The 24825-nt window shown below is 35.4% G+C and overlaps 2 protein-coding genes across 8 annotated transcripts in view; one reads left to right on the top strand and one right to left on the bottom strand.

The window, feature by feature from the left end:
- Window positions 1–19211, top strand: part of LOC100372675 (uncharacterized) — a 52423-nt gene extending 33212 nt beyond the window's left edge. For 3 of the 7 annotated variants that reach the window (XM_085492331.1, XM_085492336.1, XM_085492330.1), the window contains 14 exons: window positions 729–840; window positions 2033–2192; window positions 2396–2482; window positions 2677–2781; window positions 4207–4447; window positions 5521–5867; window positions 6056–6328; window positions 6575–6773; window positions 6993–7130; window positions 7900–8075; window positions 9661–9942; window positions 10642–10716; window positions 15439–15480; window positions 17382–19211. In XM_085492331.1, the coding sequence (XP_085348457.1) occupies window positions 729–840; window positions 2033–2192; window positions 2396–2482; window positions 2677–2781; window positions 4207–4447; window positions 5521–5867; window positions 6056–6328; window positions 6575–6773; window positions 6993–7130; window positions 7900–8075; window positions 9661–9942; window positions 10642–10716; window positions 15439–15480; window positions 17382–17549 (2405 nt within the window). In that variant the 3' untranslated portion in view covers window positions 17550–19211. The remainder of the gene's footprint in view (window positions 1–728; window positions 841–2032; window positions 2193–2395; window positions 2483–2676; window positions 2782–4206; window positions 4448–5520; window positions 5868–6055; window positions 6329–6574; window positions 6774–6992; window positions 7131–7899; window positions 8076–9660; window positions 9943–10641; window positions 10717–15438; window positions 15481–17381) is intronic. The other 4 variants (XM_085492333.1, XM_085492332.1, XM_085492335.1 and 1 more) reach the window with 4 other exon arrangements.
- Window positions 19212–22858: 3647 nt separating this feature from the next.
- LOC146732755 (uncharacterized) lies at window positions 22859–24623 on the bottom strand. Its single transcript, XM_085491938.1, has 2 exons — window positions 23417–24623; window positions 22859–22929 (listed from the first exon to the last, which is right to left on the bottom strand). Exons 1-2 carry the CDS (start codon window positions 24621–24623, stop codon window positions 22859–22861), a joined length of 1278 nt encoding a protein of 425 aa, XP_085348064.1.
- Between the last annotated feature and the right edge of the window lie 202 nt (window positions 24624–24825).

Raw genomic sequence — 24825 nt, 5'->3', positions numbered from 1 at the left:
GGTGCATTTTACAAGACTTTTTTTCCTATTTCACAAACAGAAGAATATTGACTCTTCAAATACTTTTTTTTTTTCTCCGTAAAATTTGCTTATTTATTATTTTTTGGCAAATGGTCATCATTTCTCAATAGTTACCGCTCTTCGTCAATTGTTTTTAATTAAGTCAATTAAGTTTATTTTCACCCTTTTCACCACCAATTCCTTCATTTCATAAAAAATTCACGAAATAGTCCCGTTTATAGTCTGCACTTTCCTTCAGAAGATTGAGACAAAAATAGCAAAAAATTTTGAGTAAAAACTGAACATTTATTCAAAACTTGTCTGTTGGCTCCAAAGTTAGAGATCATTTCCAAAAATTTTGAAGAATATAAAAAAAAGTGCAGAAAAATTTGGGTTAGAAAGTCTGGTGGTGAAAAGGTTTAAAAGGTTAATTTTGTGAAAGGTGGCAAATGTTAGCCTTGGTGTTCAAAGGCTAAGACAAGCACGATAATTGAATCAACAAGTTGTACCGTAAAATCTATATTAGAAGCTACATCTGTAATAGAAGCAGCACCCATTGTTTTTGAACAATTGAGAACCAAATGTCATATGTGTAGATGCGCTAATAGAAGCCGCATCCCCTCTGTTGCATTGTACCATTTTAATAGAAGCCGCGGCTTTTAATACAGGTTTTACAGTAGTATAGTACATAGCAAATGGGCATTTGAAATATTTATTTTTTTCCACAGGTGCTAAAAGTTTACTGCATGCTTCCCAGTTCTGTTACATAATGGCACAAGTTGGTTTAGGTGTGTACACTAAGAAAAGTACCAAGATGGTGTTGCTGGGTTCCAGTCATAGGTAAGACTTCTCATTAGAACAAATAAAAAATATGTGTGGCTCTGATACCCCAACTCTGCCTTAAAATTTATTGCCTACCCTAAACAGTTTTTGGCGAAATAGTGACAAATTGCTCCAGATTTCAATGCGACTTGAATAAAAATACATTTATTATCAGAATGATGGCCAAATTGGGAAGAATTTACTATAAACATCGTAACACGCAAGTTTTGTCACCTAGTCAGCAAGCAAACACAATTCAATGAAGGAAAAACTTTTTGTTTTAAACAAATCAAATCCAACCTACTCTACCCTGTTTTGTCTGTTTCTGAATGACAAAATTGTTCTTTTCATTATTTGTGCCAAATTCCTTCAATGCATTATCTAAATTGGTAGTATATATTTGTACAAACTGCAACAGCTGTATTGCCTTCTGGAAGTTATAGCAATAGGTGATTTTCCGTACAATTGCGAGATCTCGCGAGATGCATGAAAGACGTCTGCTGCAAAAATCAAACAATTTGATTTTGAACTTGAATTTCTTTATTTCGTAGCTCACATCGACCGGCCGATCTTCGACAGAGGAATATTGCTTCTGAGTACCCTTACTTAATCGAAATTGTCTATCATCAAATGTGGACAGCACATTATTAAGCATGGAAATGTCCCCCAAAATACTTTCGCGTTTGTTGAATCCCACGTGATGTTTGATGCCACTACGACGCTATAACCTTTGTTTGTCCTGTTTTTCACGCATAATACGTGATTCTCGCAGTGAACGGAAAATGGTCTATTATATCGCCCTCTATAGCTTGAAAAAGTGTAATCTTTTGTTTTTTGATAATACCACGCCCCTCTGTCGGCTTGAAAATGTAATCTTTTGTTTTCTTCAAACTGACCATTTATTTTCATAAAACATCAGTGTCTGAATTTTGCATAATTAAGCAAACCTAATGTGTTGTATTTGTCCCTGACCACTGAAACATCCTCATACTTTAAGGGGGTCCAAGTTCACTATCAGTACAAATTTCTTGATTATTTTTGCCAACAAATAGGAGCAGCTGCCAATCAAGTTCAGAAACTTAGAACAAATTAATGTATAATATTTAAATTTATTGAATGACTATTTCTATAAAAAGTGCCTGGATGTATATTGTGTATATATTGGGATCAAGTTGTGAACTGTTGTTCATTTTTTTCTTTTTTTAACTAGTTTACCATTCTTTAAGTTTGCAACCAACGAAGCCATACAACACACCGAGGTATACGAATATGCCCAGTTACTTGCAAATAAGCACTATCTGCTTCCCAACTATCAAGTATACAAGTTTATTTATGCTGCCAGGTTGGCCGAGCATGGTTTCTCATCGCAGGTAAACATTTTTTTTTTTTTTTTTTATTCTTAAATTTTATTTTCTACTAGTTTGACCCAGTAACCATTTGCAATGTAAATCAGGATCTTTTTCGTAATGACTTTGCTGCTGATGTCACCGTGGGTGTATTGTAGGAATGTACGAATACCAAAATTGTGTGCTTATAATTACACATTCAGTGAACCATTTTTATTTCTCCACAGGCATTGCAGTACTGTGAAGTTATTACCAGTGCCATCTGCTTAGCCCCACAGTTGTATAACAATACACTTATTAGCCAGTTATACGAGGTATGCTTGTCATCGCAATAAGACAAAAATTATTGATCACATTTTTAATCCCACTCTTTATTTTTATTTCCATTTTCTTCTGTTAAGCATTACGTATTATGTATTGTACTTACTCATCGTCAAGTTGTTATTCAAATATAACACGGTTATCGCCAAGGTCAAACACTGATATATATCTTGTATTTAATTAACAGCTGGGAAGTAGGCTAAAGCACCACGATACTCAGGATTTTTCGGGCGAAGACCTCATTGAGCCTGGCTGGCTGATCAAGCTGCATATTCTTCAACAGCAAGTCTTAGTAAGAACACATGGCATTTATTTTTCTGTTTTATTGGCTTGCTCGCAATGAAGTGAAGGAAAAGACATAGTAGTGATAACAACTTTCTGCAATGTTAGCTTTTTAGCTCCGCTGTCGACTTCGTCGAGCGGAGCTTATCATATGAGTGATTGTCCGTCGTCGTCCGTGTCAATGTTTTACTTTTTCGACTTCTTCTTGAAAACTACAAGCCTAAATGCTTTGATACTTGGTGTATATATACCTTGGGTAGACCTCTCTCAGATTTGTTCAATTTTCGACTTGTTAAAAACCACAAGTCCAATTGCTTTGATATTACATGTATAGGTACTACATGTGAATCTCTCTCAGATTTGTTCATTTTGTAATGATATCTTCAATTCTCTAATTTTGGTGAATATTTTTGTCATTTTTGGTAAAAAGTGATATTTTCGACTTCTTGTTTAAAACCACAATCATTTATGGTGAAAAATGATATTTTTGAATTCTTGTTAAAAACTGTAAGTCCCATTGCATTGATACTTTGCATATTGTTCATTTTCTAATGATATCTTCTGTTCTTTAATTGAAATGTGCATTGCTGACAGCGGAGCTATCTCAGTCGACAGGCTGCTTGTCTTATAGGTGTGATAATAATATTCAGTCGATCGCTATCACACTTATACATTGTACATATGGTTAATCTGGTATAGTTGGCCTGTGTTGATTTTGGAATTGATCTTCCAAAAATTGTACTGTTTGAAAGTTTTTTTTTTTAGCTAATGTTTGAATGTTGAGGACACTAACGTCATACTTATGATGGCTGTTGGTTTATAAACATACTCTGTTGCTGATTCCAAATGTTGGGGCTGGAATGCACATTATTGAGCTAAAGAATTGATGTTTTGAATGTCTTACTCCAACTTTTACATTTTTAACTGTTTGACTACTGTTGAACTACTGTTGAAAGCTACTAGACATGTTTGATATGAATGTCTTGAACACATCTTGATGTGATATCCACAACCATTTTTGAGCAGTATACTCTATTTCACCATAAAATCAAGCAATTCTGAATGATTATTTCTTCTGCATATAGAAAAAGCATAATTTACAATTTCATTTTTATATTTTTGGAGTTAGTCGCTAAAGCAGTTCTTAACTTCACAACAAAATTAGTCTAAAAAAATCTAAAATAGTTAAACTTGCAATATTCAATGAGCACGGGATGGTCGTTTTGCATCTAAAATGCATTTGATGAACAGTAGGAACCCTGTATTAAAATAGACACATTTTCAGGTGGAAAAATAACCTGTAATGTGATGACTTGGAATCATTAACAATTGTGATATGTATGATATGTACTATAAGCTTTCATTATTTCTAAATATCTTCATACTTCGACACAGTCAACATTCTTAATTCCATCAGTTTCTAACATTCTTGTAGGAGGGAGTGATCAAACCACGATCGAGCTCTGCTACGCCAATGCCGTGGGTGTATTCGTCAAATAGCCTGAGCGGCGTTGAAAGTCTGGACACGCCCATAATAGGATTATCTGTAGACAACTCGTTTGCTAATCTCCAAGACTACATTGGTAGCTTTGATATGTCTGATGTCGGCAACCAGGACAGGACACAGCAGCATTTGGCAGAGCTCAAACAGAAGGCAGTAGAACAGCTTGGGCTAGGTAGGCATTGTAAAGTTACCAACATGTAGGAATGTCTATGTCGTTGTATGTCGTTACCCCCATTTCTTGTGGTTTAAGTTTTTATCCAATCGTTTTCAAACTTTGGTTCATTAGTAACCAATTTGGGGTCTCTGTTTGATGCACATCTTGCATGTTTTATTATTGGTTAAAATGAAACTTGAAAAATGTTATCTGATACATGATGTATATTATTATAAAAAGGTGGTTTGTTCGGACTTAAAGCGCGGGGGTCGTAAATGTAAATAAACAATGTATTTTACATGCGTTGTGTACGTCGCTATGAGTCCCATATCGAACAGGACGCGGCACGACGACTGCCGCCCTTCAATGCTGTTTCTAATATTTTTGAACTTGGACAAAAAGTACAATTTAGCTTTTCTGATCGTGTTGTGCAGTTAGCTGGCGTACAAGTGATTATAAAATAAATTTGAAATTAAAGAAATAGACAAGTTGAGAAACAGGTTTTTTTTGTATTCCAGCAAATTAGGGGAAAAAAAATTAACAAATGACATTCTCATGCTTTCTCCAGTTTATCCTTTTCAACACCAGACTTCCTCACCCAAATGTTTCTGCACTTTTCTTTAAATTCTTCAATATTTCTGGAAATGAACCCTAATTTTGGAGCCAACTGACAAAATTTGAGTCAATTTTCAGTTTGTAAGGTAAATAAAATTCTTACTAGCAATTGAATAGATACTACCAGTACCATAATACAATTCCATAATATTCGTGAACCCTTTCTAGCGCATATTGGGTTTACTGTGTTACATGTTTTGGCATTACAAAATTGTAATACAAAGTGTAGGATCCAAAGAAAAAAAATAATTTCATTTACCACTTAAGGGATACCAAAATCTCATAACTTGTATTGCCGATTAACACTCAATCTGGTCATTGTAAACGTGTGTCCGTTCTCGTAAAAAAATTAAAATTTTGTTGTCTACTTGTATCAGGTCAAGGCGTCACCATGACTGCTAGTGGTTTTCAGCAGAGTGGTAGTCAGTCTCATCTTAGCTTGCCAAAATTAAAATTTGTTTGTCTACTTGAATCAGGTCAAGGCTTCACCATGACTGCTAGTGGTTTTCAGCAGAGTGGTAGTCAGTCTCATCTTAGCTTGCCAGCATCCACACATGGTTTGCCAGTACAGCAAGAGGTCAGTGCTGCTTCTCAAATTGACCATTCCGCACCCGGTGAACATGCGCAACAGCAGTCGAACTTCAACTTCTCGCAGTTCCAGTATAATGCAGTGGCACAACAGCCACAAGAGAACGTAGATCTCACTGCCTCGATGAACAGTGAATACAGCACAACATCGATGACTGAATCAGGAGCAGAGACATCTGAGTTTGCCGATAGCGGTGCTTCAAAGCTAGATTACTATGACGTAAGTGTGCAACAGGTGAGATACTAATCCTAGTCAGACTTTAGCCGTTACTGACACCGGACACTACTAAACTTATTTAGCAGGAAAAATTCAATGACTCCCAAAAGTTAAAAATTAACGTGTGAAGAAAGTTTTGTTGATGTAGCTTATTTTTTGGGGGATTCATTGCATACGTAATCTATATCATCTCATTGCAATTACAGAACCAGGGTGTCGATGACGATAGTCACACTCCAAGCACCATCTCACCTAAAAGTCCACTGACACCGCCGGAAACACCCAAATTTCCATTCGTTCCGCCGAGGCAACAACCTCCACCACAGATCAAACACGATGTGAGAACGAGAGACACTGGCAAAAAGGAAGATAAATTGAATAAACCCAAGAAGTCGGCCGGTGGAAGAAGCTGGTTTGGTGGGATATTCAGTAGTTGGCGAAGCAAAGAAGTACACTTACCAGATGACTCCACAAAAAGTGTAAGTGTTCTGCCTTCAGCAGTGTGTTTACCTTGCCTTAATCTTAGATATAGGTGGGGTATACGAGTGAATGCCTGTCTGTCCTAGTCCTTGTCATTGTCGTAGTTGTTCTTGTTGTAAAAGGAATATTACTGGACAGCTGTAACTTCAACTTTGTGGTAAACAGTCTGAATTTAACAGGGATGACTTTATCATTCAAAGAATTGTTTTTTCATCTTTTTAATTATCTGCAATTCTTCTTTTCAGATCCAGTGGGACCCTGTGAAAAAGAAATGGGTGAATGCTGAAGATGGTGATGATATGGATGAACCAGATCAGGCGCCACCTCCACCCACTGATTTTGAGCTTAATAAATCCAGTGGATCCACTCCTGGTTCTAGTGCACCAACATCATCTGCATCAACACCTGGTGCTAACAGGTTTCAAAGGCCAAAAGAAAAATTTAGTAAGTAATATTCTCTGGAATTGGTGATGAATTCAGGATTAAGTGCAGCCGAGAAATTCGTCGTGTCTTAATAGTGCTACACTATGCAAAATGATATACGGTAGGGAATAGGGCATATATTATACAATGTCAGGTTCAAAAATCTAATATTTACTGGGAAAATATTGAATAAAGTACATTTCATGCAAATTAGTCCACTCTTATTTTATATTTATGTAGCTGCTAGGAACAACTACGTTGATGTATTCAATCCTGGAGGTACAAAATCCACGCCTGCAGTGGCACCGCCTCCTGATCTCTTTCCTATGATGCCGACGTCAAGCACAGGACCAGTTAATTTCTTTGTCCCTGAACCAGGTATCTAAGATTTATTAAGTTATTAATGTATAATGATCTCGGCCATGGGTCGTTTGAAAATCATAATAATTGGTCTCTAGAAACCTGCATAAGTACAGTCCCTAAATGTGTGAGCCTGTAAATTATGCAAATTACGTTATGCCTTGAAATTATGCAAATTACGTTATACCTGGAAATTATGCAAATTACGTTATGACTGGAAATTGTGCAAATTGTGTATGCCCGAAAATTATACAAATTATGTTATGCCTGGAAACTATGCAAATTATGTTATGCCTGCAAATTATATTATGCCTGGAAACTATGCAAATTATATTATACCTGGAAACTATGCAAATTATATTATGCCTGGAAACTATGCAAATTATGTTATGCCTGCAAATTATATTATGCCTGGAAACTATGCAAATTATATTATGCCTGGAAACTATGCAAATTATGTTATGCCTGGAAATTATGCAAATTATGTTATGCCTGGAAATTATGCAAATTATGTTATGCCTGGAAATTATGTAAATTATGTTAAGATTAGGACTTCTATATGTACATGCAATCTTTCGCAATGCTGTAATATTTGAGTGTTCATCAAAAAGATGGTCATTCTTGCAAATTTCTTTTAACACTTGGTGACACTGTGATGTGTATTGTGGTTTCCTCTTCTCCTCTCATTTCTTCTGATTTTTTGTCCTATTGTTGAAAATTAACAAATATAAATTGTACATTATGTGGTACTACCTTCTTTCATTTCTTGATACATTTTTTTTCCCAGTTCACGATGGTGAAGAACAGGTCCAAGATGCTAAACATGTCAACCCAGAGGATGGCGCTGACTCGCAGCAGCCAAAGATTGGTAATCCTGGTTCTAGACCACATACACCAGCTAGCCAGGTTTCTGAATTATCCCCTCATGACCACACGCAACAACATCAACAACAACAAACACAGGTATTTGTCAATTTTGTGCTCGCTCACAATGTTTGACCACGCAAAAGCCATTCAATTTGTTTTTACCTTGCCCGTACCATCAAAGATGGAAGGGAAAGGTATATTAAGGGAAAAATTTTGTCAGGCGTTGTCGTCGTCGTCGTCGTCGTCGTCGTTGTTGTCGTCGTCGTTAATAATTGTTATTGTGTGCATAATAACTTTACTAATTCTATTCCAAACTTTATCAAACTTGGTCACCTTATTCATCAGTATAAAGTCTTCCCTGAGTTTGAACAACAGATGTCCTGTATGAAAATATCATGCAAAAATTGAGAAAATCTGATAAAATATTTTGACTGTTTCTACTTGACTGATCACTGGTGATACACATCAAAGGTCACTGATCTCAGTGGAAATATGCATTGTTGTATGTGTTCAATGAAGCAAATGATTTATCTTGTAATAATATCCTTGGTAATGTATCTCAGAATCCCATACTGGGTTTCAAAACCAACTCATGGAGAGATTGCACAGTCTGATACACATTTGCAAACCTACCAATAAAATCTTTACAGAAAACAAGATGTCAGAAAATCAATATAAGCACTGCTATGAACTGGGTGCCAAACTTTGATCAAGATCTGAAGCTAATAGAAAATCTGTTTAGTCAAAAGTTATCAAATCAAAAACAATACATAAAAAATACATTAAAAGCAAAACATTTCATCCACATTTTAAAAAGAAAATTATTCTAAAATATATGTATTCTGTATTTGACAAACAGTTCATTCGACAAATGAAAACTCGCAGGAATATGTTTCAGCTTATTAGAACAGAATAATACTAGTTTAAAAACGCACTTCAAAGATTGCAGTGTTTGAAGATGTAGTTTCTCAGGAGGCAACAGTACTGTTGACTTCTCCCTCCACTGGACACCAACTATTTAAGTTGATTTGCATACAAAGCAGAGCTTGCAACATGATAGCTATTCATAAAGAGTGTTTTTTTTACTTTTCATATAATACAGTAGTCACACAATGAGGCAGTTCATATTTGTCTCAGTGAATCATTAATTTTTGACAGACACCTGTACAAAATACTTGGATAAAAGCCAGCTAAGATTTTATGTTATCTTGCATGTTTTATGAATCTATTCACGTCTAAATGCAGCACTTTTTTTTTTGCGATGAGGCATTTATTTTTATACTAAAATATCTGAATTACTTTGAATAAAACTGGAAATTACGTCCCTTAAAATAATTAAACAAATAAGGCACCAATGTTTTTGTAAGATATTTACATCTTTAAAGGACATTCGGTAGACTGATTCCCCACTGTTGGTTCAACCCCAAAACTTGTTTGTACTCAAAATTAATTATGACAATGCATATTTATATTGAAACAAAATATGTTAAAGGGAATTATATTATGTAACAAAGGGCAAGGTCACCAGAGTTCAACTATGTTTTGTTAAATTAATGACACTGAGATTTGTTTAGATGTAGTCGTCTATTATTAACAAATTATAATTTCCAAACATGAACAGTTTTTGCATGAAAAATATTTATCTGTTTTCATAATTAGAATTTTGCTCACTTTCTTACAGCAGTTTTTCAACCCGCAAGCTTTTGGAGTTTCAAATCCGTCATGGGACATGGCTGCTAGTTATCAACAACAGCCACAACAACAACAACAACAACAACAACAACATCAACAGCAATACCAGTATGATTCAAACCAGCAGCAACAGTTTCCACAGACTCAGTTTCAGCAACAGCCACCACCACAGCAAACACAACAGCAGCAGCAACCACAAGTATCTCAGCCTCCGCAGTTCACACAAACTAATCCAAAACCGCCTCAATCCAGTGATGATAAAGAAGATAATGTAAGTGTATATACGACCTGAAATCTCTACTGAAAAAAGGGCATCTTCTGATTGGCTAAGACAATTAGCCAATGAGGAGTCATCTTTAGTACAAGTTGTTTTTAGTTCACTCCATATTTGGGCTTCAGTTATTATGTATGTGTGATATGATGTACACAGGTTTTAAGTAAGACCATGCTGCTCGCATCTAAGCTCATTGTTGAGAACTCTGTCTCTGTACTGAATGTTGAACATACTATAAATACTTTATTTTTGCTTGGAATTCATTTTTGCTATTTTCGCTGAAGGAGTGATTCAGTGAAAATAAAATCCAGCGAATATACCTTTTTTCCTATATTTTACATTCAACTCGCCAAAAATCAGTGAAAATAAATTCCAAGTATTTTACAGTAATATATAAAACTGAACGAATACAACTAATATCTCCGGAGATGCGTGTTGAACAACATTTCATATCAAGTAATGCTGTTCTCGCAACCAATATGTTTCTGCCTGAGTAGTGGCCAGCGCCAATCACCTTGAAGCCGCTGAATATTCATAGCGAGATAATGCACTATTCACACACGAGAGTCTTGTTCTTACCCATATCGTGTGTCCTGTTTTAACTGTGGTCATTGTTGCATGTTGTCTGTGATTAAACAAGTATGTTCTGTCGTCTTCTCATTCCATCGTTCCATTTTTTTCTGTTAAATTTCTTAGTTGTCCAGGTCAAGTTCACTAAGTTCACTGTCTTATGAAGTCAGTCAACATTTTAATAACAACGCCAGTACTCAGGTACATGCTTTTAATGTTTGTAGTTGTGGTACGTCTTTATTTATGTAAAGTATTAACCATTAGTATATTTTGTATTTAACACCTTACTAAAATCGTTGTAATTCTCTGGTTGTATCGATTCAAAATTCTGACATAATTTTATTTTCATTTAATGTGCGGGTGATACTGCACAACAAGTCCCGCAGTCAATACAACGTGCATTTGAACTTTGTGTAAACAATGTATTTTAAACAAGTTGTATACATTGCATGGAAGCCATATTTAACAAGTTGGCTGTTTCAATGCAAGTCTGTCAGACTTTTCATTTATGCATAACCAGATAGTTACAATACAACACTTTTAATCCCATAATAGTTGTAATTAGATGTAATACTTACTAACATTTAATAACTCTTTTCAATAAATACTCCCTAATCCATAAGGTAGCGACCAGGAAAATGTACCCTTTTAACCAATATATTTTCATGGAAATTAGGCCACTGCTGTTGATACAATGGCCTTGTGCCCTACAATTTGCTGACATGTGTGTATACAGTTGTATGCTCGGGGAGGGGCTTATGAAGTACGGTAATAGCAACATGTACATGTAAATTTAATACAAACAGCAACACACAACGTTATTATTAAAACTACTGGTTCTTATTACTATGTATTAAAGAGTATGCGAGCAAAAGTGCGAGCAAAACATATGCAAGTGCCACAATGGAAAATAGCAAAATTGAAACGTATTTATGGTATTTGATGTTTTCGGCTTTTTAGTCCCCGTTCGGACGTAGTCCGAAAACGGGGACTTATGGTTTGCCCTGTGTGCGTCCGTCCGTGCGTCCATCCGTGATCACCTGTATCTCGGACATGCATGGACCGATTAAGTTCAAACTTCACTCATACATCACACATTATATGGGACATATGCACATGCATTTTTTTCATGATCCGATTAACGATAGCCGAATAGCGGCCATTTTAAGGCCGAAAATGCATCAAAATCGCACATTTTCACCATTCCGGACCCGGATCTCAGTTATGCATGGACGGATTTTGTTCAAACTTGGTACATACATTAAACATAATAGGACCTTGATGCACGTCATTTTTTTGGGGGGATCGGGTTTGAAATGGCCGACTGGTGGCCATTTTGTTTTAAAGAATTCAGTTCTGGATCCGTATCTGAGACATGCCTGGATTGATCGAGTTCAAACTTCACACACACAAGGTACATCATGTCACAAATATGTATGTGCATTTGTTTCATGATCTCATTAACGATAATCAAATGGCGGCCGCTTTAAGGCCGAAAATGCATTGAAATCGCACATTTTCACCATTCCGGACCTGGATCTCAGTTATGCATGGACAGATTTTGTTCAAATTTGGTACATACATTAAACATAATAGGACCTTGATGCACGTCATTTTTTTTCCCGGATCAAGTTCGAAATGGCCGACTGGCGGCCATTTTGTTTAAAAAAATTCAGTTCTTGATCCGTATCTGAGACATGCATGGATTGATCAAGTTTAAACTTCACACACACAAGGTATATCATGTCACAAATATGTATGTGCATTTGTTTCATGATCTCATTAACGATAGCCAAACGACGGCCGCTTTAAGGCCGAAAATGCATTGAAATCGCACATTTTCACCATTCCGGACCTGGATCTCAGTTATGCATGGACGGATTTTGTTCAAATTTGGTACATACATTAAACATAATAGGACCTTGATGCACCTCATTTTTTTTTTCGGATCAAGTTCGAAATGGCCGACTGGTGGCCATTTTGTTTTTAAAAAATCAGTTCTTGATCCATATCTGAGACATGCCTGGATTGATCGAGTTCAAACTTCACACACACATGGTACATCATGTCACAAATAGATATGTGCATTTGTTTCATGATCCGCTTAACAATAGCTGAATGATGGCCATTTTAAGGCCGAAAATGCATCAAAATCACGTATTTTCACAATTCCGGAACCAGATCTCAGTCATGCATGGATGGATTTTGTTCAGATTTAGTACAATCTGTTGTACATATGCAGGTGCATTTCGGATCAGACCACGGAAAGTGGTCTGCAATTTCGGTCATGATCTGCTTTGAATGTATATGTCACTCAAATATGAACGGAACGGGGACGTGTCATTGACAATGACTTGTCACAAGACGAATACCCAAACTGTTACATCTGTTTTATAGTATTACTGTACATTTCGAAAGCTTTAAACAAATTTTGATGGACAAATCAATTTGATTAGCCACACCGCACTAAAGAGAAGGAATGTTCAGAGCATAAAGGAAAAGAGATGATAAAAAAGATAAATATATTATCGGCTAAATGATGAAACAGCTGAACATTTTATCAATGATTAGAAAAATAATAACAAAATCAAAATGTGAAGAAGTGTTAGCATGTCGATAATGTTTTCTATGAAAACCATCCCTGTTTCCATATGTACATATCACTTAATTAGAAGCTTTAATTCCCCTCACTAGAAAACAAGATTTCTCTGTTCGCTACCTTCATATCAAAATAGTTTGATTTCCATTCACTGTATTTACTCTGATTAGAAGTGTAAGTAAGCCAAAAATGTGTTTGTGTTTGCATTTGCTCCCTTTTGTCATTTACTTACTAAAGCGCATGTGCTTCTGGCAGAGCAGTCAGTTTGTTTTTAGTTGTGCTGTAATTGTTGTGTTTTAGTCATTTAGCATTTATTTTTTAAGAACAAGAGGACCCGGGAGTGTTATTGTGTTGAAGAGCTCATATGAATTGCTCAAAATCTTTAAAATCCTATCCTCAGTTTGTTTTTTCACATGATAAAGCAAACTATTTGCAGTAGTAGCACAGTTGGAAGTTTATCTTATTCGCATTTCACACTATTACCGTACTTCCCCGAGTATAAGCCCCTCCCCGAATATAAGCCCACCCTCTGTTTTTAGACATTTAACAAGTTGAGGGCATCCCCGAGTATAGGCCCAGGGTTTTTTTACCGGGCGTCGATGACATTTATTAAAATATGCACTTAAAAGTGTATTTCATTGCATAATAATCGTGATTGGTTCGGTAGTTTGGTTCCTCCGAGAAAACTCGCATTAATTGTGCATGGCTGGCGAACGTACGGAACATGGTTCACACCTTTTCTATTGTTATTTACTCATGATGAATCCCAATGTTGCAATACTGAAGTAATTAATCCATATTCCTTTTGAGTAGTGGTTTTAGAAAAGCCAAAAATGGTCATTGAACATCGTTTTACTTTTCCGAATAATCGTGTCCATTGAGACCTTTGTGAATGGGATGTGAACGAGCAAACTATTCTTCGACATGACTTGTTGGCGACCGTGAAACGTTTAAATACTTCCTCCCTCCCTCAGTTTACTTTTCGAAAATCACCGTTTTTTTGTCGAAATCAGATCGCATTTTAACATTGCAATAATTCACTTCCGCATTACGTTAAAAAAATTACTTCGTCAATGATCGGAAAAACGTCTGTAAGACAGCATTTTGATTGGTTAACGAAAGACATGACCTGTTAGGTCAAAGGAAGTTGTTCAGGTCAAATCATGATGAAAAACACCATGGCGGAAATTGCTTTTTATCGAGAGTTTGCGAGTGATCAAAAACATTCCACAACGAAGATAATGATAAAGATCTTGCCTTCGACAGTTTTTCTACAGACCCTACCCATTTTTGCACCGTAAATTCAGACGATATGTAAACCGAATTGTAATAAAACGTGTCTATTTTTATGAAAATATTTGTTTCTTCATTGTAAAAAGTGTCGTGGAAATCAAAAAGTGGTAATATTTCTCCGAGACTGGCGCTGTGAACGAAAAATATAATTTGGATGATTTTCGAGGTTGGGAAGAGGATTACAATTCCCCCCCTCCCAAAAAAAAATTATCTTTTCTGAGGTGGTCCTCGAGTATAAGCCCACCCCCTAATTTTCCCGATTTTACATGTTCAGGTCCCTAGGCTTATACTCGGGGAAGTACGGTAATGTTTAAGGAAGTTGGGACTACATGAGAGCAAAAATAAAAGATATTTAGAGATGTGTTTTTTTTTCAGCTTCTGCATCCGATATCTAACAAGACTGACAAATCTGACTAAACATTTGTGATAATAAACCATAGATTTACTCATCTTGAATATTTCTTGTAGTATACTATATGTATTATGCAAAAGTCATATCCAGCAACTACATCATGTTTTCTTGCACACTCACATATACAATACATAATTGTGTTTTTCTTGTCATCGGTTTTGTACTACCTCATTCTTATATCAAAAATGGCTGCCAGAACCAATCGGCCTCATTCTTGTATCAAAAAAAGCTGCCAGGACCATTCAGCCTCTTTCTGACATCAAAAGTTCTGCCAGAACCAATCGGCCTCATTCTGATATCAAAATGGCTGCCAAGACCATTCAGCCTCTTTCTGACATCAAAAGTTCTGTCAGAACCAATCGGCCTCATTCTGATATCAAAATGGCTGCCAGAACAATTCAGCCTCTGCCTGGTTTCAAAATTGCTTTCATGAACTCCATTTTTTTAAAGCTTTTTTAAAATAGTGCTACATGGTAAATATTTTCCAGCCTTTAACAATATATTATATAATTGACTAAATTATATTGTATATTCTGTGTTGAACATCTTCTGACACTGAAAGTATCAAAACACACTTGTTTGCATACTAATTGCTATGTGCCCTTTCCACTTTGTTCAGAGGTACGCTCCAACCGCTGCCACTACATTGGATCTATCTGCTGTATGTAGTAACTATGACAACATTATAATATGTGTCTCTGTAGAAAACTGTATTTTAGTTGGCATTTTGGTTAAAATTTGTCTTATTTAATTTCTCAAAAAAATGGTTTTGTGTGAATGTTATATATTTCATCTGAATATACCACATGTGGCTTTTTTGCATTCTATTTATTAGTTTGCATTTGCTGATTAGCCACTGTGACAGAAAGTGTTTGTATCATACCCAGTTTTCTTTTACTTTATTGCTTTGAGTGCCAAAACTGTTGTCACTTCCTAAAATAAAGTGTGCCTATTCCTATTTTTCTTCCAAGTTTTGATCAAGCATAGTAGCCAATAAGAAATTATGTTCAATTGCTCCAAAATATTGAAGAAAAATGCACAAAAATATGAGAAATGTTGCATATCAATTTCGGAGGAAAAAATGATGGGACTCAATGTGTAAAGTGTTTCACTGTTGTATGTAATTGGTAAACATTTTTCCAGTTTGTCATTGAGACTGCTCTGGATGTTATAAGATTAGAACAACTGATTACATACTTTGTTTAAAAATATTCTTGTTTACCGACAGAATTTGTGTACTGTACTAACATATTTACACTGTAGACAAAAGTCTACACAATATTTTGAAAGGAAGTAGGTAATCAGGTGTTCTAATCTTACAACATCCAGAGCTACAAAAAATGTATCTCAATGACAAAATCTTAGCGATTTTCACTGTAATTTTTCTATACAACTTGATACACAACTTGAAATAAATTAGAATTTCCTTTTTTTTTTTATTTAAATGTACATATGTAATTTTAAATCCTTCATTGTCTTGGAAGTGTACATTAAATTTTTGTGTTTTTTTGTGACTGCATGAATGTTAAAATCTTTTGTTCTGTGTTTCGATTACTGTAGTTACAATAGAAGTTGGTACGAAAATGTTTCAAATATTCATACACTTTTGTAATTTCTAACTTTACTAGTAAATTTATAAACTTTGAAATAAACTTTATGCAGGTTACAGGGTTAATACACGAGACTCCCTGGGGATAAGTACAACATGATCCGTCCGGTTGGAACATTTCTGCAAAGTGTCAGGAAATATATTTAAACAAACTTGTTTGTAAAGATAAAGTTTCAGTAGTTTGTTGTATGTTAGTATATAACCAATAGAATGTAAAAAAAAAAACTGTGCATCCACTTTGAGTGCATCGACATTCATAAACTGTACTGATTACCATCAACTCATTCTGTGTATTGGGTCTTATCAAGTAAATATTATGAACCCTAGTTATCTAGACCGTAATTAGTCTTCTCTGAGGAACTCAAATGATATCTTTCCTGCAAAGTGCATCTCCATAAAACTTTGGAGGCTACCACACAAGTGTTACTTCATATGTGATTGGCAGTATACCTTGATATTGTCGTCAACGGCACTTGTTTATCGCATTGTCTGCTGAAAACTTCCGCAGAGAGCTGAAAGGAATGGGGAAAAAAACAGCATCAGCCAAGTCTTGAATAATACTAGTACTGTAAAATCTGTATTCGAAGCTGCGGCTGCTATTAAAATGGTACAATACAACAGATAGGTTGCGGCTTCTATTAGAGCATCTACACATGTGAGAAATGGTGAATTTTTGGTTCTCAATTATTTAAAAAGAATGGGTGTGACTTCTATTAGGGATGCGGCTACTAATGCAGATTTTACGGTACTTCAAAGTTATCCCGATGTGCATTGCAGGCTTAACACTACGCTGACTGACACTTTTATGAGCCAGTCTCATATTGACAATCCCTGAAGGATTTCTGCAGGCACACAGATTAGTACGTGTTCTGTTCATCCTACCACTGCGTAGATTCAGTATTAAGCTCTGGTTTTGAATTGTAATAGTAATTACGATGTGTGTTTCGTTGCAGTCCAGTAACCAGACCAGTTGGCAGCAGCCGGAACCAGCTGCACCTCCTGGACCACTGATGTTTAATCCTAATGCATTTGCGTCGCAGCAGAATGTTCAACCCGGTGCAGCTGCCAAACACACGGGTTACAATATACACAAGAGAAGACAGTACCCAACCCAGAGATAACACACAGTGATGTGATCTATTTCAGCTCTTTTTATTGGATATCCAGCTCAGCCAATTATCTTATAGATTTGTTAACTTCTGACCAGGTGGTTCGCAGCGGGTTTTTCATTAATTCCCATACAGCTAAACATCCGAGCAAACTGAACTCTGTAATAAACAACCCAATATTCGTGGCTGAATCAATCCAACTGTTTGTGAACCGATTAAAGCATTGTGATCAGTGGTGCCTACATGTGATGAAGTCAAGATTGAACTACTCTTGAGCCAGTATGCAGTTAACTGTATTATGCTGTCATTTTTAACTTCACCAGGACTGGAGATACTAACGTGTATGTTGGTAGGGGAGCCAGTTTACATTAAGCAGTGGACTGACACAAATTAACACATCTGATATTTTTTTGTTTTGTTTTTTGAATCTCTCTTGTAATTAAAGTTGTCAATTTCCCCATGATTTTAAGTAAATATTTGTAGATATCATCATTGGTGGTTTTTTTCAAATTCTCACAAACTGTTTCATTTAGTGTTAAATTGTGGTTCATTTGCCTCATGCCAATTTGTGTCAAGCCAAATAATCATGCCTGGCTGGCACTGTATTCGACTTTTTTAAAAGTTGATTTGATAAAAACTTCACAGTTCAAATACATACACAAAAGCGTGTGCAGTTGACATTACTTTGTACTGAGGTCGAGAATCAATTGCAATAATTGAAATAAAGATTGAGGTGGATCTTTATAAGCAAGTTTTTTTTTGTCTGTTCAACAAAAACTCCTGATGAGAATCTGGTCATTGTTCATCTCTTGACTTTTTAAATTGAATTCATGCTAACAATTAATGTTTTAATAAGTATATGTATGGTTGCTACACCATACGAAGTTATAGTTAATTCAAAACCTATCAAATGATATCTAGATAATACATTATTTTCAGCTTGACAAATGTTAATATACTAATTATAGGGTTATTTGCAATTCAGATTGTTTGTGATGTGTTTGTGCTTAGCAGCAATAGTAAAATGTCCCCCCCCCCTCAACGTGGGTTTAAACCAGCAATCAGACCAATTTCCATCAACAGATTTTATTATTTTTCTACAATGGTAGACTTTTAAAAAATATATATATATTTTTTTTTTTTTTGGATCTCAACAATTTACATTCTTACATTTAGTGACCCTCGTCTCTCCCCCTGATTCAGAATTAATGTTTTGTTTAAAGTGTCATTCACCACATAGTGGACATTCAAATGTATTTTGCGTATGTCACAGAAGATCATATTGAATACATCTGCGTCGCTTTATCGCAGCAATGTTGATTTTTTTCTGTCATGTTAGCCAGTTTACAGTGTACCAAATGTATGTTGCTGTACAGATACGATCTCTTTTGCTGCCTTTTGTAATATTTATAATCTTTCAAAATCTCACAGACCAATTATATTGAACTCCTGTGTATAATTTATTGAAATTAATGTTTGTGACAATATATTTACAGAAGTAGTTACCATATGACATTTGAACTTTGATTTGATAGGTTAATTACTCCCCCAATGTCTGTTTCCACTTCGAAACTGATGTTATCCTATAATTACTTGTGACGTATAGGAGGGATACTATTCTTGACGTATGCTTTCCTTATGTCTGAAATAAAACACATCTTGTTAAAAAAAAAATGTTTGCTTCACTTCTTACATTTCTATACATGTATATATATCAGACCTTTTTTTTAGCTTCGCTATTGATTTTTTTTGAGCAGAGCTAATCATATGAGTGATTGTCAGTTTTCCTTTTTCAACTTCTTGAAAACTACAAGCCTGATTGCTTTGATACTTGTATATGTTTGTACCTTGGGTAGATCTCACTCAGATTTGTTTATTTCAAGGTGATATCTTTAATTCTCTAATCTTGGTGAATATTTTTGGCAAAAAGTGATATTTTCGACATCTTGTTGAAAGCTGCAAGTCCGATTACTTTGATATACATATAGGTACTACAGATGTGGTTCTCTCTCAGGTTTTTTTCGACGATATTTTCAATTTTTTGATTGAAATGTGCATTGCTAACAGCGGAGTTATCTCAGCACAGCCACTACGTTGACCTTTGCCAACCTTGTAAATCTTCTCTTTATGTTATTAGATTAGCATGAACTCTGGCTATTGTATTAGCGATTCGTTTGTTAATGTATTCTACAAATTTGAATCTTTTTGAAATGAAATATGCATTCTGTTTCTACTGGCGTATTAGATGCAATCAATATGTGTGTTTTTTCATAATCAGTTTTTCCTGCTGTAGTCTCTGTTCCAAATAATGTTTGATGGGGCTTCTCTTGTTTTGAAATCGTGATGTCACTACTATATTCAACTTTCGGAAATATAACTCAAATTGCTCTTTCATCTCATCTTTGCTATTCCACTTTTCTTGTATATAGGTCTGATTTATTAGTCCTCTTTCGGTCACAGTCCGAAGACTGGGACTTATAGACTGACGCTTGTGCATCTATGCATACAGACCTATGTCTTAGATATGCCTGTATCGATTACATTTAAGCTTCACACTGGCGACAATTTTATTTTAATCAATGTGGTCTAGTGCCATATCTCAGACATTCAGTCTGATTATGTTCAAATTTTATATATTCATTATACATCATTTAATAATTATACAAATTGGTTTGACCATCCAGTTCTAAATGGCCAAATGGTGGCCATTTTTGTGCTCAAAAATCATTTCTGGCATTCCAGACCCGGATCGTTTATGGATGGATTTCATTCAAACTTGGTACATACATTAGACATTATTGTTCCTTGATTATTTTTTTTAGATCGAATTCCAAATGGCTGACTGGCACCTATTTTTACCTTACCCATGCCATCAAAGATGGAAGGGAAAGGTATATTAAAGGAATACATGTAATTGTTATTGTGTGTACAATAACTTTACTAATTTTATTCCAAACTTTATCAAACTTGGTCACCTTATTCATCAGTATAAAGTCTTCCCTGAGTACGAACGACAGATGTCCTGTATGGAAATATCATGCAAACATTTAGAGAGTCTGACTGTTTCTACTTGACTGATCACTGGTAATACACATTCAAAGGTCACCGATCTCAGTGGAAATATGCATTGTTGTATGTGTTCAGTGAAGCAAATCATTTATCTTGTAATTATATCCTTGGTAATGTATCTCCCAAATCCCATGGGAATACTAGACTGGGTTTCAAAACCAACTCATGGAGAGAGTTTTTGCACAGTCTGATACACATTTGCAAACCTACCAATAAAATGTTTACAGAAAACAAGATGTCAGAAAATCAATATAAGCACTCATATGAACTGGGTGCCAAACTTTGATCAAGATCTGAAACTAATAGACAATCTGTTTAGTCCAAAGTTATCAAATCAAAAATACATAAAAAATACATGAAAAGCAAAATGTTGCATCCACATTTTGAAAAGAAAATATGAATTCTGTATATGACAAACAGTTCATTTGACAAATGAAAATTCACAGGAATTTATTTCAGCTGTTAGAACAGAATGATTTTTTACGCGTTTTTTTACTTTTCAAATACACTGTACAATGATTATAAGGCAGTTCATATTTGTCTCAGTGAATCATTAATTGTTGACAGACACCTGTACAAAATACTTGGACAAAAGCCAGCTAAGATTTTCTGTTAACTTGCATGTTTTATGAATCTATTCACGTCTAAATGCAGCACTTTTTTCTGAGACGAGACATTTTTTTTATACTAAAATATCTGACTTACTGTAAGATATTTATATCTATCAAGTACATTCGGTAAACTGCTTTCCCACCCCAAAACTTGTTGGTATTCAAAATTAATTGTGACAATGCATATTCATATTGAGCAAACTTTGATAAAGGGAATAATATTATATAACAAAGGGCAAGGTCACCAGAGTTCAGCTATGTTTTAATGAACGCAGTTCTAGAGCCATATCTCTGGCATGCTTTGATTATGTTAATTTTATATATTCATTATGCATCATAGATATACAGATGTATTCAAAATGGCCGACATTTTGTTTCAATTATTGCTGTTCCAGAGCAATTTCTCTCAAAGTGGAAAAATACTCGTTTGATGCTTAGATACAAAATGACCTAATGTCAGCCACTGATGTTAAAATATCATAATCAAGCATCAGCTTCTGGATCTATGCCATGTTTATGTTCAAACTATATTACTATAAACAAAACTATTTAAATTTGAAAACTAATGGTGACAATGACATGCATGGCTTATTTGTCCTTAAACAAAAACAAGTCACGTTTCCTCAACTTGCATCATCACACAACTTCTGCAACTCTTTGAGGCTCAGTAGCTTTAAAGCGCGGTAGTCGTCGCGCTGCGCATGTTCGACATTCGTGTTGATAAACATTGATTTTCCCACAATCCAACTATTTATGCACAAGTACGAGGTTTGACCTGGGCGCGACTTGCACTGATTACCGCCGGTGACTCATTCGATACCTTCCAATCACATGAAAATTACCTAATTAAAGCTTGGAAACGTGTATGTTCGTACTCGTTGATCTGCGCAACAGTCAAAATCGCCATCTTTGTTTATATGAGACCCATATATATCGCACATGCGCAGCGCGACGACTACCGCGCTTTAAATAAGGTACTACAAATGTATGATGCCAATATATTAGATTATTGAGATTCACCAATCTGTTGTTTGTTTATGTATCATATAACAAATGGGCAGCAAAATTAAATTACACTAAACCATTGAAGAATTTAGAAATAAAATCTTGTTTGCCTTTCCACACTCACTCAAACAATAAAGCAGTATGTAATTTTCAAAACATTATATGAACACAACACAATATATTGAAATCAAACATGATTTTGACATTCAGAGAAAATCTACAGCACTTGTATCTCGCGATAAAAAAACAGTGCCATTCAACCCCAAAGCGCACTGCCCAAAAGCATATGCCCTGATTTATTTCAATGTGTCTACATATGTATAACATATTACGACTTCGATTGCAGTAAAGGGTATAAAAGACCTTGTTTGTCTTGGAAATACACAAAACCAATGTTACATAAAATCCTTGAGTCGTCACCATGCGACCATATTTTTTCACTTGCAAGTGATTTAATATTCAACGTTTAGCAATAATGGTATAGTCTGTCTAAAACCTTAAACTCCAGCTGAAATTATCCTAGTAAAGGTTCTAAGAGTATTCACTAAGTTTTAGATAACTTTGGTTTGTAATGTACTACCCGTAATTCGTCTTCATACATATCTATATTTAATTAACATCATTATGTTTTAAAAATCAATCCCAGGGAGACATGTCTGGCTTCTTCAATACCAGTCTGCTAAGATCATAATGCTTTCTCTTTAAATCTGTGGAAATAAAATCGTAAACAAATTTGTTGAGTATTCTCTAAACAACTATTTAGTTTACGATAATGCCATCTGAAAAGAAACAAGAATCATATCACAATTGAAGCAAATAATTATCACTAATGTTTACAGCTGCACTGAAAAAGTGAGGTCAGTTTTCCAACACCCTGTAAATTATAATTTGTAATTGTTTCATGTTAGTTTTCAAGTAGAGTGAAATCCAAACATAACTATACTGGAATGGTAATTTAAAAGATAAATATGTTCACCAGTTCGTTTAAATGTTCTATATCGCGTTTTAAGACTTGTAATGTCAGTTTAATAGATTGAGAGTTTGGATATTGATTTGGTATGATGCCCTTTGCCAAACGAGTCCTAAAACACATTTCAAACGCTTGTTCGAAATGCATTTCAGACACGTGTTTGAAATACGCCAGTAGCCATAATAATATTACATTGGTAAACTACTGTATATAGAGGACATTACCTTCAATACTGTGTCCAGTCAGATTTGTCAAAGCTATGACAGTTGGATTTATATCTGATGTTTGATTTATAATATCTGTTGGCGAACACAGTGGAGCGATTTCGCGATGTACAGCCACTTTTTCGAAATCAAGGAGGTTTTCAGCTACATCTGAAGCAAAAGTTGGAATGAAACCAATCATCCCAAGTATTCCTCTGTGTTTAGGAGCAATGACCTCCTTACCACTTCCAAGATACAATAGTGCCTGCCATGAATCACCGTGTTCATACACACTCGCATAGACCTCAGCCATGCCAGGATCGATACGTCCATTCACCTCAATCAATTTGAAATTACCATCCACCATAAAAAACTCGCAGTGTACGAACTGATTATTATAACCATATTCAATCATCTTGGAAACAACTTTATCTGTGCACTTCCAGAGACGTTCCAGTTCATCACTGGAGAGATCAGCAGGAGTAATTGCTCCAATTTTGCAGTGTTTATTTTGATAATGGAGCCAGTCAACCGTAGCCCAATGGATTATTTTACCATCCTGCACGACGCATTCGGCTTGAACTATTCTGTCAACACGAATACGTTCTTCTAGCATAATAGTGCAATGTACTGCATAAGGATATGACTTCACGTTCATATACTTCTTGATAAACTCCACATCAAATTTCGATTTGGGTAGTGAACTGATTTGTTGAACAATCGATTGGAAACTTTCCACGGAATCTGAACAAGCAGTACCTTCACTACAACAACCGGTCGTGGGCTTTATGAATAAACCGTTCTTTCCTGTGACAGCTTTTGCTACTTTGAACATAACTTCCTTTGTTGTGTCCACCTGAATAATACCGTATTTATACGGAGTAGGGTCTTGATCGAGCATCATTTTGGTATAATATTTATGGTAGGCGAGAAATGTAGATTCCACAGAAGGACCATTAATGTGTTCAAACGTCTCAGCTAATGCAGCATGGACAAGGGCAGTGGAATCATTTGCGCTGAGAACAATATCTATATGGTGCGTGGTTACCATCAATGAGCACTTCTTCGTAAGCTGAAGAAGATCCAGTACAGACCCACTGTCACTGGTGACAAACACAAATTCGTAGTTTAATTCTTTATCCTGTCTGATCCGGTCATACAACGACTTGTATTTACGACGTTCCCAATCAGAGGTATACAGAGCAAGAACTTTCTTATATGTTGCCATGATGAATGTAAATCTAAACAACAAAAATAGTATGGCAATATATTCGACTTAGTTAGTACACAAATGAAATATGTGACACTAAGTGTGCACATATACAATGGTAATGATAAAACGTATGAAAACCACTAAAAATTATCAGTCATCTCGCAAAAAACACAAATGCACGCTATAAAAACAATGATACAATTTCAAACATTCTACA

The sequence above is a fragment of the Saccoglossus kowalevskii genome, chromosome 17 (assembly GCF_978046115.1).
Source record: "Saccoglossus kowalevskii chromosome 17, keSacKowa6.1, whole genome shotgun sequence".
NCBI lineage: Eukaryota > Metazoa > Hemichordata > Enteropneusta > Harrimaniidae > Saccoglossus > Saccoglossus kowalevskii.
This window is presented reverse-complemented; position numbering and strand designations above follow the sequence as displayed.

Bases quoted from the DNA above. Each gene is read 5' to 3' on its own strand.
- LOC146732755 (XM_085491938.1), bottom strand. From the start codon at position 24,623: ATGGCAACATATAAGAAAGTTCTTGCTCTGTATACCTCTGATTGGGAA. The intron at 22,930-23,416 runs GTAATGTCCTCT...TTATTTCCACAG, and splicing joins GACTGGACACAGTATTGAAG to ATTTAAAGAGAAAGCATTAT.